Source organism: Podospora pseudocomata, chromosome 5 (genome assembly GCF_035222375.1).
Source record: "Podospora pseudocomata strain CBS 415.72m chromosome 5, whole genome shotgun sequence".
NCBI lineage: Eukaryota > Fungi > Ascomycota > Sordariomycetes > Sordariales > Podosporaceae > Podospora > Podospora pseudocomata.
In genome coordinates, this window is record NC_085889.1 from 3756894 (window position 1) to 3773732 (window position 16839).

At 52.6% G+C, this 16839-nt stretch overlaps 4 protein-coding genes across 4 annotated transcripts; 1 reads left to right on the forward strand and 3 right to left on the reverse strand.

The window, feature by feature from the left end:
* Nucleotides 1-213: 213 nt before the first annotated feature.
* On the reverse strand, nt 214-2151 carry QC762_509090 (uncharacterized protein; the record flags this gene model as incomplete). The annotated part of the gene is given in 2 exon segments (XM_062891324.1): nt 214-1902; nt 1918-2151. The coding sequence occupies 2 exon segments, from the start codon at nt 2149-2151 to the stop codon at nt 214-216; spliced, it is 1923 nt and encodes a 640-aa protein (XP_062742656.1).
* Nucleotides 2152-3693: 1542 nt separating this feature from the next.
* QC762_509100 (uncharacterized protein) lies at nt 3694-7721 on the reverse strand (the record flags this gene model as incomplete). Its single annotated transcript, XM_062891325.1, is given in 2 exon segments — nt 3694-3880; nt 3886-7721. Coding segments are annotated over 2 exon segments (4023 nt in total).
* Nucleotides 7722-8204: 483 nt separating this feature from the next.
* QC762_509110 (uncharacterized protein) lies at nt 8205-11452 on the reverse strand. Its single transcript, XM_062891326.1, has 2 exons — nt 11273-11452; nt 8205-11211 (listed from the first exon to the last, which is right to left on the reverse strand). Exons 1-2 carry the CDS (start codon nt 11333-11335, stop codon nt 8260-8262), a joined length of 3015 nt encoding a protein of 1004 aa, XP_062742658.1. The 5' UTR covers nt 11336-11452; the 3' UTR covers nt 8205-8259.
* A 57-nt stretch (nt 11453-11509) lies between these two features.
* SAS2 (SAS complex subunit) lies at nt 11510-13874 on the forward strand. The gene is made up of 2 exons (XM_062891327.1): nt 11510-12669; nt 12725-13874. Exons 1-2 carry the CDS (start codon nt 11677-11679, stop codon nt 13592-13594), a joined length of 1863 nt encoding a protein of 620 aa, XP_062742659.1. The 5' UTR covers nt 11510-11676; the 3' UTR covers nt 13595-13874.
* The last annotated feature ends 2965 nt before the right edge of the window (nt 13875-16839 follow it).

Below are 16839 nucleotides of genomic sequence, written 5' to 3' on the forward strand. Positions count from 1 at the left end.
CCTATTATCTATCATTTAAGGGCCTATTAATTATCTCTAAAGGCCTTTAAAGATAGGTAACAGGCCTCAAAAGATACCTAGTTAATGCGCACCCCCGCTATCCCTTGAACCTATTCACCATCTTTAAATACGCTCTAGAAAGGTATCAAAATGTTTATTTTTATTTATTTTTAATTTCCAAAAGACCAGACGTCCAGACATTCCGGCAATCGCTTAAGCACCAACAGTAACCGTCACCGTCTCCCGCACCTGCTCCGTCACTGTCTCCCTCTCCGTCACCGTGACCGTTGCCTCTTTCTCCTGCCCTCCGTTTGCCACGTCTGGGATTGTTGTTGTTTGCTCTGGAATAGGAGTGGGAGTGGCGGTGGTGGTGATGGTGGTGGTGTCCTCGATAGGAATAACCGACAATCTTGTCCTCGTCGTTGTTGTGGTTGGAACCGGCTCAGGAGTGGGAAAGATGATCGGGGGAGGGGTGGCTGATGTTTGGAGGGGTTCGCTCTCGACAGGCGCGGGGAGGAAGGGTTCGACGCTTGGGAGGTCGGTTGTTGTGGGGAGGGGGATAATGGTCTCGTCGAGTTGGGGGAAGCGGGGGGTTGGGCTGAGGGTGATGGTCATGGTTATTGTTTCTGAGGTCAGGTCGATGGTGGCAGTTTTGGTGATGGCGGTTGTGAGGGGGGTTGTCTCGGTTTGGATGGGAGCTTCCCCTGTTTGGGTGACTGTCTCGATGCCGGTCGAGATCGTGATGGTTGCTGTGCTGGTGATGGATTGTGCTGGTGACTCTGTGGGGGTAGTATCGACGTCTGTTTCGGTGACTGTTCCGACGCCGGAAGAGACTGTGATGGTTGCTGTTGCGGTGAATGTATCCGCTGGTGTGCTCGAGGCAGGTGCAGTCGTTGCGGGAGGAGTGGAAGGGGCATCGCTTGGGAGATTGGGGATCATATCCGCTGGCACAATTCCCAAGGTCTCCTGCGCCAGATCAGGATCGACGCACCCGATGATGACGCCGTTGACCGTATTGTTCAAGGGCATGGCGAAGCAGGCTGTGCCGGAGGGGCACTCGCGCTGAAGCTCAAAGTTGTTTCCATTCTCGGAGCACTTCACAACGTTGTGGTTGACGCAGGCGGCCTGGCCTACGTTGCAGGCGGTGGACATGGTGGTTTCTGAGAAGATGGTGTTGTACTCCTGGGCCAGGGCAATGTTGTTTCTGAACTCATTGGTGGGGATGCTTGCGGTCGCGGTTGGGAGGTTGGTGATGGCGGTGGGAATGGCGGTGTTGGGCTCGCCGGTGACGGTGACGTTGGCGGCTGAGGTGGCCGGTGTTGATGCGGTTTCGGTAGGGAGAGTGCTAGTAGCACCAGTCTCTGTCGGGCTGCTTGTGAGGTCGGCGGGTTCGGTAGTAGCGGTGCTGGTGAGATCGGTACTAGCAGTCCCAGTCGCGGTGGCCGATAGAGTAAGAAAGGAGGAAATAATCAGCGGCGTGCTTGAAGTTGGCAACGGCTTTGATGTCTCAACGGAGGTCTCCGTCTCACTGGCGAGGCTCGTGGCGGGCGTGGATGTTTCGACTAGAGAGGTCTCGAGGGAAGCAGTCGCGGTCTCCGATGTCTCCGCTGTTGAAGTCTCGACAGTCGAAGTTTCAACAGTAGAGGTCTCAGTCGCAAGAGTCTCGGTAGCAGTAACCTCCCCCACCGACGTCTCACCCACAGAACTCTCCACCCCCGAACTCGCAATCGAGCTGACTGTAGCCCCAGGTAAGCCCGTCACCGTCGCCTCAGCAGTAGAAGTCTCCAACCCCGCCCCGGCGCTCGTCTCCGGCGCCCCAACCAACGGCAGCGTGACCTGGCTAACCAAACTCCTCGTCGTTGTAGTAGGTACAGCCTCCTCAATCTCCGTCACCGTCGTCTCCGGCACCGTCGTCTCCGGCACAATCGTCGTCACAACCGTGGTCTCGATGTTCGTACGCGTCGTGATCACCGGCCCCCCAACGGTAGTATTAAACTGCCTCGCCCACTTCATCCTCCCCACCCCCTCCTCCTCCTCCACCGTCCTCCTCCCCTGATGCCCATTCCCATTCGATCCCCTCCTCCACTGAAGAGGACCGGCCTCTGCAACCGACCCCAAAAGTAGCGATATTAATGTTGTTGTAAGGCGCATCTTTGCTTTGCCTTCGAACCAAAGAAAAATCGTATAAAAAAAGAATAAAAAAGAGAGATGTAGGACCAGCCCAGAAAAATCCGTTATGCTATGTAGCAAAGAGAGGTCTCGTTCTTGATGGGAAGATGTGCTGAAACAGAAAAAAATGATATAGATATATGCCACGCAAGTGATGATGATAGACAAAAGATGAAAAAGATGAAAAAGATGACAACAAAAGAGATGTTTGCCAACTGGCAAGGATATTGGGGAGTTGATCGACAAGAGAGAAAAGGAAAAGATATATATATATGTGTGTGTGTGTGTGTGTGTGAGACAAGGGATAAAGAAGAGAAAGAGAGGGTATGACGTGCGGGAGAGAAATGTATAAGAGATGGGCACACACACACACACACACACACACGTTCCCCGAAAGCCCGTAACCGCGTCTCTTTCTCACGATATTACCTGCGCTTCCCCCTCCACTCCAGCCTTGGTATCATCACATATCACCACCGCCCCAACATCTTCCACCAGGCCGGAACACCTGGCCACCACCCAACCCGCATCAGCGCGTGGACATCTCCAACTTCGGCCAAACCCTTTGGTTGGTGGTCGTTGCACAACTCCCACCCCCAGTCCAGTTGGCAAACCCCAGCAGCAACCGCCCGCCTTACAATTTCTTTCACTGCCGGGATGTCCCACAATGCGTCTAATCTCCAAGCGCTCACGAACCTACCATTTATTTCCCTCTCACCAGCCTGACGTTTCCTCGTCGTCGTTGAAACAAGCGCCGAAGCGTTCTCATTGGTCTGCAACCTACCCCTGCCAAGACCGACTTCGTAGCCGCTGGCACCAATCGCTTGGGAATTCCACCCCCCGCCCCCCTGTTGAGCCTCACTTTTCTCTGAACACTTCATCTCTGCGGACTGGAGTGTCCTCAAATCATTCCGAGTGGGTTATAAAGAGGAAACAAAAACCCCTCATTTTTCACACAGCATCTGCGCACCATCTTTTGCCGGATGAGCTAGCTACTATACATAACCCTCCTTTGTGTATGACCAAGATAACATTCCTAACCCTCACCACCTACACATGCACCAGAATTCCAGTAATCCTTACCCCCTCTCATGAAGTAGTAGCTGCCTCGAGTTTAATACGCCCTGCTTCACAACGTCACCACATGAACACACAAGTCACAACTTCAATCCTTTGACATGTTCAAAGACTTCTTTTGCACTGTCGATAATACATGCATCCAAACTTATATACCCATCCTCCACCCCAACTTCCTGCCGACATCCCTCCTACCCGAATTGTATACACAAATAACGATACTGAATCCAGATCATGACCGCATTTCCCCCTCTGTTCCCTCCATCTCTCTCTCGATATATACATACATCTCTTCCAATGCAAAAAAGCTCTACTCCCACCAAACCACCCCGGGTATCTTATGCTGAATCGACTGAAACTGGAAATATGCTCCCCCCTCCTCCCCAAAGCCCCATACACTCATAATGTGTATACTAAACAATGCTCATTCCAACACAACCAAGCGTTTCAATGTCCATCATCCCCCGAAATCCGCACAATCGTCGGACCCGGCGACTTCTCCGGTGATGTACACGGCGAAGGAAGCGACTGCACCGCATTGTCCGACTCGCTCTGAGCAACCTTAGAACTGCCCGCAGTAGAAGCTCTCTCCGCCATTCGAGCCACCATCACCCTCCCAACCTGCTGAATCTTGCTAACATGCCCCCCCACCCCCCCTTAACCGTCTCCTCAGACAAAACCCGGTTACCATACCCGTTAATCTCCACGCCCTCCACCTCATCAACATTCGTAGCCACCAACCCCGCCATCTCCTCCCACTCCTCCCTCCTGAGCTGCTCTTCCACTGCATCCTCAACACTTGTCTCCATCGTACCCTCCCTCCTCCCCCGACCATCATCCCCCAAACACCCCGTCCAGGCTTCCCGAAACTTCAGCCCCAACGCCACCGCCATGTGCCTCGACACACTATTCCCCACCAACTTCCACTTATCCGACTGCCTCCCCAGCAGCACCTCCTCCTCCGAAAACCCCTGCGCCCTTCGAGCCTCTGCCAAGGTAAAGGGCCTGCTCTCCCTCCAATGCAAGCCGTTCGCGGTCCTCGCGTCCCGAGGGTCCAACGCCGTCGTGATGGTAGGGAACGTAAGGTTCGGCGCAAGTCTTGACCACCCCTGTGCGGTGCTGGCAACCCGACCGCGCATCGTGCCCTCACCACTGGGGAACAGCTCCCTGTCCGCCGCCGTCATCACCCCATTTCCGCCATTCCACGTCTTGACGAAATTCATGCCGTGGGGGAAAATGGGAATTACAGCCACCTGCTGTCGAATAGTTCCGGTGAAGCCTATAGTTAGACGGTGCTCCGGGTGAGATACGCAAGCATCCACCATGCCATCGATAATGTCGGGCAGATCTGCCGTCGCCTCGGACGAGCTGGTGTACTTGAACGGCGTGGGAATATCAAGAAATCGCCGGACATAAGCCTCGCCATTGCACAGTTTCCCAATACCCCGCTGTTTTGTCCCCGGATAGTGGGAATGTGAGGGTGCGGGTGCTTCAGGCAAGCGCACGTCGGGGGTTGCAATGAGGAGAAACACCCGGTTACGCGACTGGGGCGCACCGTGGGTCCAGGCATCCCCATTCACCAGCTGAGCTTGGTAACCCAGGCCGATGACTGCACAGAACAGCTGGGACAGCGTGTCTTGGCTTCGGTTTTGGTGTGCTTGGACGATCGAGGCGACGTTTTCGAGAACAGCGTACTTTGGGCGATAAAAATCGATAAAGGCCGCAAAGGACGCCACCATGGACTGGTTCTTTGTTTGCTTGAGGTCCTTCTTGTCTATGGTCAACAGTGAGAACCCAGGGCAGGGGCTGCCCGCTGAGATGACTTCCACATCGCCTGGTCGAGGAACATTATCCGAGAACTTTCCCTCCAGAGCTAGCCGTAGAAGGTCATCCACCGAGCCATAGAAAGGATGCACAATGTCTTGGTCAGGGGCGTTGGCCATATAGGTATGGATAGCCTTGTCCCAAGTATCGGCAGCCCAACGCATTTCAATGGCGCCACCATCCTCAAGACCTCGTCCCAGGTTACCACTCCCACAGAACAAGTCCATTCCCCGCAGCTTGCGGACATTGTCTGCCCTTGGATCAAAGCCCTGACGCAGGGTCAAAGGTATGTTGCCAAGAGGAACAACCTTTTGTCGAGTGCCGTCAAGTTGGTGGGTGATATAGAAGAGATTCCCAGTTCCGCCGCGATTGTATGGGCTTGGAATAGGTGAATCAGCCTCGAAGACGCGCACTTGACATCTCCCTGTGATTCTGTCAGGCTTCATCACCACAAACTTGTCCGTATAGACGAGCTCGTTGGCGGCGGCGTTCTTGACCACAGAGTCGACCTCCCCGCGCCTGAGGAGCCTCCGGAGCCGCACGAATATGGTCTTGCCTTGTTTGAACACCTTGACAATCTCACAAGGTTCCGTATATTTGTCCGACAAGTTCAACAGTACCAGGACTGTGTCGCCCGATTTGTAACCGAGCTTCTCCGACCCATGAGAGCATCTGATGTGCGACTCTTGCAGTGATACCCAGCGTCGGTGTTCCACAATGTAAGTGTGCCGAACAAAAAAGTCGTCACCGCTGGTCTCTGGGCTGCCGAACCAGTTGGCTTTGTGGACAGCCATGACCTCGTGCTCTTTAACCCTGGCATGCTTGCCCTCCTCACATGTACAATGATCGCTCAGGAATAGCTCGTTCGGCCAAGGGTATCGCATCAAACAACACGGCGTCTCTGCAGGTCGGTATAGCCACGTGACATCGAAGCTTCGGGCGCCATCTTTGGCTTTGTAAACCTTTTGGACCAGACCGAACCAGCGCGAGTCGGTCACCCCCTCTTCCTTCTTCCACTTGGTGTTTGTGCTTTCATCGTCGTGTGGAGTAGAGATGGTGTCGCCAACTTGGATTGCATCAGTAACGTCGAGAGGTAAAAATTGTGTGGTCCCTCGGCGCCTCCCAGGAACATTGCACTCCATCTTGATCTGAACATCTGGTGTCGCTTCCCGGGCCGGCACTGGTGTTCGAAGCCCTCCATCTGGACTTGACACCACATGGAATACCTTCCCAAGAACCATATGTCCAAACAACTCATTGATATACGGCGTTACGATGGTCGGAGCCACCTCAACATCCTGCTTCATCGGCCTGCCCTCCAGAAGCTTCGGGAGCTCCGGCACAGCTTTGGTAGACTCGTAGATATCGAGATTCATCGCCTCCCGAAATAGCCTCATCGAGCCGGCCTTCTTTTCCCCATGAACCCCAAAGACTTCTTTCCAAATAAAGTCGATGTTGTTGGCGACTGCAACCCTGAAGTCAATCCTAGGATACTGTCGCCGCCACTTTCGGAAAGCGTCAGATCCGCCATGGGTGCTCTCAAGCCACTCAGAGAAAGAATTCTTGAAGACTTCGAGACAAAGACTGCGGTTTTCCTGGAGCAAGTAACCAGCATAGTCGACGACGTGCTTGGCGAGATCCATGGCCCATACAAACGGTTCGTAAAACCTTTTGTATTCAACCGTTGGCCTCCGCAGTCGATAGTAGACCTCATTTCTCGAATTAAAGACCGAACGAACCCAGACTTCGCCATCCACGCTCGGGTGCTCAACCCCATAGTTGCCGATGGGAAGTTCAGCCACCTCGACTTTCTGAACAAAGTACTTGTGACCCTTCCAGCTGAGCACACCGTCAAAGTAGTACCGGTCGGTGGGTTTCCTCATGCCTATGTGCTGCAATGACCTCATTTCCAAAGGATAGTGTTTCGTATCCAGATAGAACGAGAACCGGTCCAAGTCAAATTCCATGAAATCGCCATCCATGGCGCCATGGGCCTCCTTCAGGGCCTGCACCGCAATGCGCTCCTTAACCACGGGGAAGGGAGGTACAAATCCATCGTGCTGGGATCTTGGCGTAACAAGTGTCGAAACAGGTATCTCGACAGAAAGTTGCTGATTTGGAGGGACCGGGCTAGGCAAACAAGGTGCTGGTGTCTCATTGAGGGTTTCTGGTGCCTCCTCGAGAATTTCCGATGTCTGGGCGATGACTGCCTGGGCGACAACCGCCATTTCCAAACTGACAAGTTCGGGCTCTAGAGACTGTGATGAGCATGATCCCTGAGGTTCCGGCAATGATACTGGCGGCAGGCAAGGTGCATCTGGGAGGATTGCGCGGCAGTTGTCTGGCAATATTGGGGGCGGTGACCAGGACGAGTCTTCTGGCCCTGGCATGGACACTGGCGGCAGGGAATGTGCGTCTGGGAAAATCGCATGACATTGTGCTGGCAGGACTGGCGGTGATGATGGTGGTAATGAGTCGACTACTGGTGACGGCTCATCCTGGTTCTGAAGGAGAGGCAGATGATCCAGAGATGCTGGGAGCAACGGCCGTAGTTGGTTCAAGATGGCAGCTTCCGTCTTATCATGCGTTGGGATGAGCTCATTGAACTCGAGGTCATGTCCCGTGGAGGGCCACGAATCCAGCACCCTCATCATCCCGAGATGGTAAGTGTGCCAGAAAGAAGCCGAGAGAAGCGATGGATCACCTTGAGACAGGCGACATGAGAACCGTCCGGGTCGGAGATGGTCTTCGAAAGCGAAAAAGTCGTCCAAAATCCTCGGCCGGGGATCCTCTCTCCCGAAGAGCAGACAGTGACAAAGTCGGGAGTGGGTGTACGGTATGCGTACCAGACAATTAGCAATAATCCGCCCAGGCAGAGAAAATAAAGATAGAAAAGTTGAAGCAGAAACCCTTCCAGACCAAAAGAAAAGATGGCTTCACAAAAAGCAGAGAGCAACAAGATAGGGAGATGTCTCAATCTGGAAGTCGTGTGGTACCTCGCGGTTGTGCTCTGGGGTTAGTCGCGCTGAGAAAACAAGCCATCGGCCAATCAGATGAGTCCATGCATACTCATGCAGACCCACACTTCTTCGAGAGCAACAAAAAGTCAACGAGAGACAGTTGTAGTGAGACTTGAGAGGCACTCACATTTCTGTATTTCTTTATTTTTACGCATAGTACCTATCTCAACTAATCATCATCAAAAGCCTGCTCAGAAGAAGCACGAGCAATCCGATCGGCCCAGCGTGCAGCCAGAGTCGAATCAATAACATCATCCTTCCCATATCCCCTATATGCGCTGGGCCAGGCCCATGTACAACCATGGTGCTCAACTAGATGCTCCAGTCGCTTCCGAACGCGCTCCATCTCTGCCTCTTCCACCAGGTCCTTCCCTATCCGAGCAAAGTACGCAATGGTGTGCATCATTTGCTGGTGGGCATGTTGCTTTGGCTCTTTGATCTCCTCGGAGAAGTAGTCCGACATCCACCCGTCCAGGACCCAGTCCATGATATGCACCATCTCCTTTCCATCCCCGCAGCAAGCCATCGCTTTCATGTAGCGGTACACTGTCAACGCACTCATGTGGTATCGTGTCATGTCTTGGGGGAACAGCCGAGTGCCCGCTTCAACCGGACTAGAGAGGTTGACAAAAGATTGCACCGCCCGCAAACGTGCTCGAGCAAGCAGGTTAGCCAGCCGTTTCTTCCGTGGTATGGGTCGCCGCTCTGTGAGGGAATGTTGAAATGTTGCCATTTTCAACGTCTTTCGAATCATGTAACACAGCGCCAAGAACGCAACGGTGTCATCACCCTGGATATGCAGCGTTCGCTCATAGATCCTTAGAAACGCATCCATCGTCAGCACAAGGTGGTCCATCCCGTGACCTCTCGGGTTGTGCAGAAGAGCCTTTTTCGAAAGCGCCGTCAGAATTGTGTGCCATGGCTTCCTGTCGTTCCGCGAAAGTACCGGTCGAGCCGCCTGGCAGAGATGGGCGAGCAAGATGGCCTCAGCCACCGGCCCACATCCGAACTCGCGTGTGAAGAGCGTCGTATGTCTTGTATAAGAAGCACTATCGACATGGACCCGACACAGCATAGCAACCCAGGCATTGACGAGCTGAAAGTCTAGAGCTCCGAGAGCAGCTTTGCCTTCCTGGGTGTCCCACCGCCTGAAATCAGACAGGATATCTCCAGCAAAGTGGAACGGGCTATCTCGAACATAGTTCAGGGCTTCCTGTTTCGAAGGTGCGTTTGTCAAGAGAATGTCAAGATAGTGCCCAACCGGTTTGAGCCCTTGTGAGAGCAACGTGTGATATAGCTCATCTGGAGCCGGAGGGGTGATTCTGGCAATCTCGAGAGCAGTCAGATTCCCGTTATTGATCGGAAACGTTTCTTTGACGTCCCCTGGCCGGAGTCTTTTGACAGATGGCGCTTTATGGGCATAGAGCTTGGCCATCATCTGACCAGCAACTTGGGCGTCTGGTTGCATTGCGGGAAGAGGAGGTCTCTGGAACAATCGCCAAGCTTCCCGGGCGTTCCTAGTTGCTTTGATTTGCAAGGCCCAGTTCCGGTGCAGGTTGAGGGCGGCATGCTCACCTGACACTGTTGGAAGTGGCACGCTTCTTGTTTGAATGGACGGTGGCTGGCCAAAAGTCGACCCTGCCAGCACCGAGATGCCCTGGTCGATCACATTGGTAGGGTAGCCAGCCTCGCGAGCAAGGAGGCCCGCCATGGAGCTCCGGCTCAAATCCTCTTCGGGGTCACGGCGCTCGTCAACCCCGTCAACGGCTTGCCGATAAGGAGGCCATGTTGCTGCGATTCGTTCTGCGTTCTTGATCTCGCCCTTGCTTTTCGGAAGAGCAGCCAAGACCGCTTGTATAGCACTGTAGCTCTCCTTGTCGGGAACTAGGGGAGGGTCGAACGATGATGCAATGCTAAGGACAAGTCGTTGGGCGGCCCAGTTGTAGGGCATATTGGCAAGTGGACGCATCCTCGACGGCCAGCTAAAGTATTGGAGAGCTTTGTTGAAGACAAAGGATCGGACTGCATGGCTGCTATGTCCCTTGGAAGAGTCATCAGATATAGTGTTGATGTAGTCGACGACCAACTGCGCGATTGCCGTGACTGCTGATGGCCATGAATCCCGTGTATGCCAAACAAGGCGATGTAGCACTCCGTTGAAGTGCCACCACGTCATATCCCGACCCCTCGACTGCGGCAGCAAATGCCTATCTTCACTTTCAGGCCGATGTCGGTGAACGTAGTTGTCCGAGAGATACTGGACCAGGTCCATGAAGCTTTTGGGATTGGCAAAGAGCCGGTCCGTGGCAAACATGGCCTGTAGTAGGAAGAATGGCTTGCGGCAGCTGCTCCTAAGAAATCTTTCAACTCGCAAGTCGGCATTATGGCAGGAAAGAATCCATAACCAGGTGGCAATGTCCTGCTCTGTGATCCCTTTGGAAGACTCTAGCTGTTTTATTCGCGCGTTCCAGGCCACTGTGTCCTCGAGATAGCGAGCTAATGGGATGTGTTTGCGTGCCCGGGCACGCATGTATGCGTCTCGCCGGAGCAGTAATTGGGCTGTCAGGACAGGGAGGCGGGATGATGTGTTGCAGGCTACACCGCGAGCAAGAGGCCATTCACTGATGGTCCACTGATCGCTCGGGAAGCGCATGAGGGCAGCCAGCGTCATGGCGGGCGCAGCCCAGTCGAAGTCCTTGTGGTATGACGGGGTATACTGAAATGCCTCCCCCTTCCACGCATCGCCCGCCACAGGTCTTGCCCAGCCCCAGGTGAGGGCCAAGGAAGGTCCTGCACGATCCATCCACAGCTCATCGTCCTGCTCTTGTGCTGACAGATGATCCCAGAGGTTGGAGTACTTTTTTGGGAGGCAATCGACCCGTCGTGGGAGTTCTGAAACCTGGTTTTCTTCTTCTTCTTCTTCTTCTTCTTCTTCTACTTCTTCTTCTTCTTCTGCGAACTCTGTCTCCAATGTCCTCATCGGTTCCGAGAACCTTTGCGGGAGTGGGGCATCTTGGCCGCTGCCAAACGTGCTGAAGTGTGTGCCATTGTTCGGTAAACAGATGGATGCTCTGGTAAACGATGCTTGGTTTAAATACTGTTGGGGGTGCCCGTGAAGGCGCTAAGCAGAGGGAGTTAGCAATAGCAGTTCATGTTATGTAGAAATATCATTTCGACAGTACCAGCAAGAGATGTCCTCTGTTCTTTGCACCACCCCTCAAGGCGATGATTCTCGCGCCAAGCATTGGTACAGGCAATGGCCGGTCATCGTGGCAGCTACGGCTCACTATTGATCGTCGGGCACTGTCATGTGGTCGAGAAAGAGAAACGTCGAGAGGAGCTATTGTTGCTATCGATCTCCCACGTTGAGGTTCAAAAATTGAAGATTCAGAAGCTTGGACATCCATCCATCCAGTCGCCAAGCTCCACCTGCACCCCACCACCAGGACCAGTGGCATCTCTTGGCATCTCTCATCGTTCGCAGTCCCCACAGCTAATCCCTGCTCGAGCTTCGGTTTCGAAGCTCCAGCCTCGTCGCGACTTGCGCCTGCTTCCCAATTGCTCAGGGGCATCACGAGCAGGCAAGATGCCCGGACTTGTTAGGAAGAAACGAATCAGCGACGAACCAGATACACAAGATGCTCCCGCTACGACATCCGCCTTACCAGGTGCTCCTTCACGAAGAGCAACTCGTCAATCCTCGACCGCCCCGCTACCGACACCAGAAGATCCCGAGCCACGACGCCGTCGCCGCCGCGTCGAAAGCGAAGCGGAGGAAGAGCTACCCGTGACATTGCCACTTCGCAAATCTCGAGCACTTCAAGGGAAGGAGAATGTGCCTCTGACCACGGTGGAAAACTTACCAAAAGCCACGCGCTCCACACGGCATAGCGGCGGACTTGAGACTGGGGTTGCTGAAAACCTTGCACCATCGGTGCCCTCTCAGCCTGCTCCAGCGTCACTACCTGTCCCCACGGTCCCTCATCGCTCGCCTGTTGCCCCTCGTCCGGTTGGCAGACCACCAGGTCGACCCTCAAGCCACGCACAGACAGTGCCTCCAAATCAATCCGTTACCGTGGGACGAAACAAGCCCATCACCATGGCTACGTCAGGCTCGCAACCGGGCCATCCAGCGTCGAAAACCGACTCCGTAACAGCGACGAAGACGTCCGATCGAAAGAGTGCCATCAAGAATACACAGACCGACCGAAACATAGACAAGGTCGTCCTTGGAGACCTCTGTTTCAAGACTTGGTACCCTTCCTACTTTGGCAAAGAAGTCCTGGACAATGGCCCCGGCACGCTCGACCGTCTCTATGTCTGCGATTGTTGCTTCAAGTACTCCAAAGAGCTAGTCGCTTGGTGGCAGCACGTTCAACTCTGTCGGGCAAAGAACTTTATTCCAGGTTCAAAGATATACACCCACCCCAAAGGCCAGCGAACCGTTCTCAAGGCATGTGGTCCACCGCCCAAATCCGGCAGAGGTAGGAAGAGCAATGCCAGTCAAAAGATGGTAGAGGAGTTGGTTCAAGACCAAGGGGAGTGGAGCATCTGGGAGGTTGACGGCGAGGTCGATGTGGTAAGTTGTCTTGGGCTGGTATTCGTCATGACATAAAACTAATTATTCTGAACAGCTGTTCTGCCAGAATCTCTCTCTGTTTGCCAAACTCTTCTTGGACAATAAGTCTGTCTTTTTTGACGTCACCGGCTTCAAGTATTTTCTGCTCGTCTACACAACCCCGGCTGTTCCAGCACCGTCTTTGCCAACACCGCCAGAACACCCATCATCCTCATCCGGCTCCGGCAACGCCCCTCGCCAACCACGTAGCCAGGTGGTCGGGTTCTTCTCGAAAGAGAAGATGTCCTGGGACAACAACAACCTGGCATGCATCCTCGTCTTTCCACCATGGCAGCGCAAAGGCCTGGGGTCATTGCTGATGGGCGTAAGCTACGAGATCTCCAAACGGGAAGGAGTGCTAGGTGGACCTGAGAAGCCCATTAGCGAATTGGGCAAAAAGGGGTACAAGAGGTTTTGGGGCAATGAGATCGCGATGTGGCTTCTGAGTATCCCACCGACGAGCTCGGGTGCCATAGAGGATGGACAAGAAGTGGCGACAGTGGATGTTTACGACTGCAGCAAGGCCACTTGGATAGTTCCTGAGGATTGCTTGATGGTGTTGAGAGACATGGGAGTTGTGGAGGATGCAGGGGTTGGGCCGGTGGTGAAGCATTCTGCGCTTGGTACACCCACGGAACTGGAAGGTTCGATCGGTGCGCCACTGCCAGCTCCTGATGGTGTTGCCAACAATGAGAAAGAGGGCACGCCACAGCAGGAAGAGCCAGTGGCTCATCAGCGGCGGGTCATGATCCGGCACGAGGCAGTGATGGAGTGGGTGAAGAAGAACAGGATCAGCTTGAAAAAGCCATGTGATCCAAACGGTTTTGTGGAGGGCTATGCCATGAAGAAGGAGAATGATTCTGCGGCGGCAGAGGAGTCGGGGTAGCATTGATATCCATCATCATTCAGGGAGCATTCGAATTTGGGTTGGGTCAGGAGTTATGGGAATATGATACCAACGGACGGATGAGTGGGATGGGCTTCATGGATTAGGTTAACAATACTGGGCTATTAACGAGCGATTCAGGGTTTACAGGACGTGGATGGCAAAAAAAAAAAAAAACAATGGATCTTTTGTGTACATACATTGGAGGCTTCAAGTCGCTGGCCAAAATTGATCAAGGTTCCCAAAACCAACTCGAGATATGACTGACGCTATCACAACAATAGGAAGCACCGATAAGAAGAAGAAAATAAATTAAATCAAAAGCAACGCTGTGGCAGATGTCGTGGACAAAAGGGGGGATAGTGAATGGGAAAGATGTGGGTTGTTGCGCTGTCTGAATATTGTCGATACTTTGCTGTTGGCCACTTAACCAATGACGAAATCTATCCTCCCTTGGATTCTTAGAGTTTTGGTAGGTGTCTGATGACTAGACTTCTTTTGCTGATGTATATATCACGATATGGTTATCCTGTCTATTCCGTGTTATGCCGATTTAGTACCCCCCTTGGCCGATAGAATTTGACCATACAAAGAATGCTTACCTTATTTCTTGTTTATCTATGGATCTAAATCAGGTCTGTCTAGTTCAAATCTAACACCTAGATAGAGTAGACTTCTCGTCAAGACGTACATCTAGTCTTGATCATCGATGGCTAGTATACATATAAGACTGGTACGGTCCTCTCACATAACCAGCCCCAACTTTCAACAGACAATCTCCCACTTTCACCTCGCCCAAAACCGAAACAGTCCCCTCATATAGTAACCCACTCTTCCCCCCAAAACCCCCCCAAAACCCCCATCCTAAACCCTCTTCTTCAGCAACAACAACCACCTACATCCTCCACCATCATCACAACAGGGGTCATTCTAAACTAGCAAATTCTGTCCGGGAGCTACCTTGTCCAGGCATTCCCACACCGTTACCCCATCACCACACCCTCCTCCCTCTGGGATATCTCCCCATCATATGTTCTTCTCTCTGGTCTCTTATCGGACCTCCGATGATGCTTGTGAGCAAGGCGCGCGCAAGCGAACGAGAGAATCAAAGTACTCTGAAATAGTCTGCGCTCGCTGTCATGGCTGCCAAGGGAGGTGTGAGGTCCTGAGATGGCGTGGTCAGCACAGTATCGGTGCGGTCATGGTTCCGAGAGAGAGAAGAATGCAGCACGGTAGGAAGGCACTTAGGAAAGGAAAGGAAGGATACAGTACAAGAGATGTGGGCCAGAGGAGAGAAGAGTACAGTATGATAGAGGAGGAGAGAACCTAGGAAAAATAGAATCGTGCAGCTGTGCATTTGTCTAGAGGGCGGTAAAGCTAGCGTTGCGATGTAATCCGCTAGCGAGCGGAGGGAGCCAGTTAGGGACCTCTGGGAGCCGGGGGGTCGGAATGTGTACCTTCCTTGTAGAGGAGTGGTTGTTGTTGTTGTTGGCGTGTTGGTTGGTGGGAGTGGCGGCGTAGGAGTTGCTGGTGAGGGTGGGAGAGCGAGTATCTTGCTATTCCAAGATGTTTGGGAGGTAACTTGGACTGCAAAGCGGCATGATGGGTACCTAGGTAGGGTGTAAATGAGCTTTGTCTATGGTGATGTTGAAGCCCAGATTTCAATATAACTTATCAGACAGCCCGAACTTACATTTTGTCGAGGATAAATACAGCAGTCACTTAGTCCAGATTTACGTTATACAGGACAGATACATTATCTAAACTACCACAGTGGAGTCCTGTCGTCCATTATCCAGTCTCCATCCATCCACGGTCTACAACCCAAAAACCCCATCAATCTGACATCCGTACATCCAAAAGTCCAAGCCAGCCTCAACCTATGTCACTATCGACCCCTTAAACTATCTTCTCCCATCAACAACAACGACAGCCTCTAAACTCTTTCAAAATACAAACCAACTACATCAATAACCCACCTTTTCCCTCCTCGCCCTCTATCCCCTTTCAGCAAGAGACCTTTTTCCCCAATCCTTATTCTCCTACACAGATACCTAGCTGATCTATATCAAACCTAAAAGTCTCAAGCTCGAACCGATTGCTCATAATGTTACATAAGAGAATGGCAAACACCAGCCAGGAAGCTTTCAAGAGAGTGTCTCAAGCTGAGCTCCTTCAAGCTATGATTACCTGTCGTTACTTCGAAATTACCTAGTGAAAATTATGTTGCCTGGAGGAACAGTTCTCGATCATGGGTTTAGACTGTCGTATTCAGAGGAGCATCAACTCCATCATCATTCCTCATTCTCTTCAAAAGGGCAACTGCCCCCTGTCCAATATGACGTTGCCCCTGCTCAGGAGCTATGGCCACACCAAAGAGGTTCATCATGATCCACAGGCTTCAAACTCGCAACTTCGAACTCATCATTTCGTCTGATTTATAGACCATAAAGCTCAAGATCTCCATCCACAGCTTCAGTCCTCGATAAGTCTTTAATTACAAGACATCTCGGTCCTCGGTGAAGTACCAACCGCGACCTCTTCAGCCACCTCAGACATCCCGGTATCTCCCGGCCTACACCACCACCAAATCTCACAATGTGGCGCCGACAACAATGCGTCACTCTCAAATTACACCGGCCAGATATAAATACCCTCGTCACTCCCAGTCTCAACAATCACAGACTGCCTCTCATTATCACCACCAGTTTCGGCTCATGTGCAACACAATCATCATAAACATATTTAACCCGGCAGCGTTCCGGCCACCCGGGTAGCCCGATTCGGTATTTACCCAACCAATTCGGCAAAGCCTATCTTGTTTCACCGCCGACTCACCTTTTTCCCTCCATTCCGTCATGCTGCCTTACCGAGCAGATCGTTGGAAGCTTTCAAGGTTCGATCTGGGTCAAAAGTTTTGTGGTTCGACCAACCAGCGAAGCTTCCGACCCTCCCCCTTTTGCCAACACTGCCGCGTTCATCCGTTACACAACATTTGCGGCAACAGCGGTGTTTGTCGGAGTTTGATCCCGTTGGGAAGATTCGAGAATTGACAATTTGGTGAGTTCCATTCAGAAATTGACAATCAGAGTCAAAGCCAGTTCCTACCAGTTGAGCCCGATGGTTGAAAGCTTCCCAAGCTTCCTGGAGCTTCAAATGCCCCTCAGTTCGAAAAAAGAGGCATTTTTCACATCCTGTCGTCATGCCCGGCCCTGGTTCTGGTGGTGGAGTTAAAGTGGACGGCT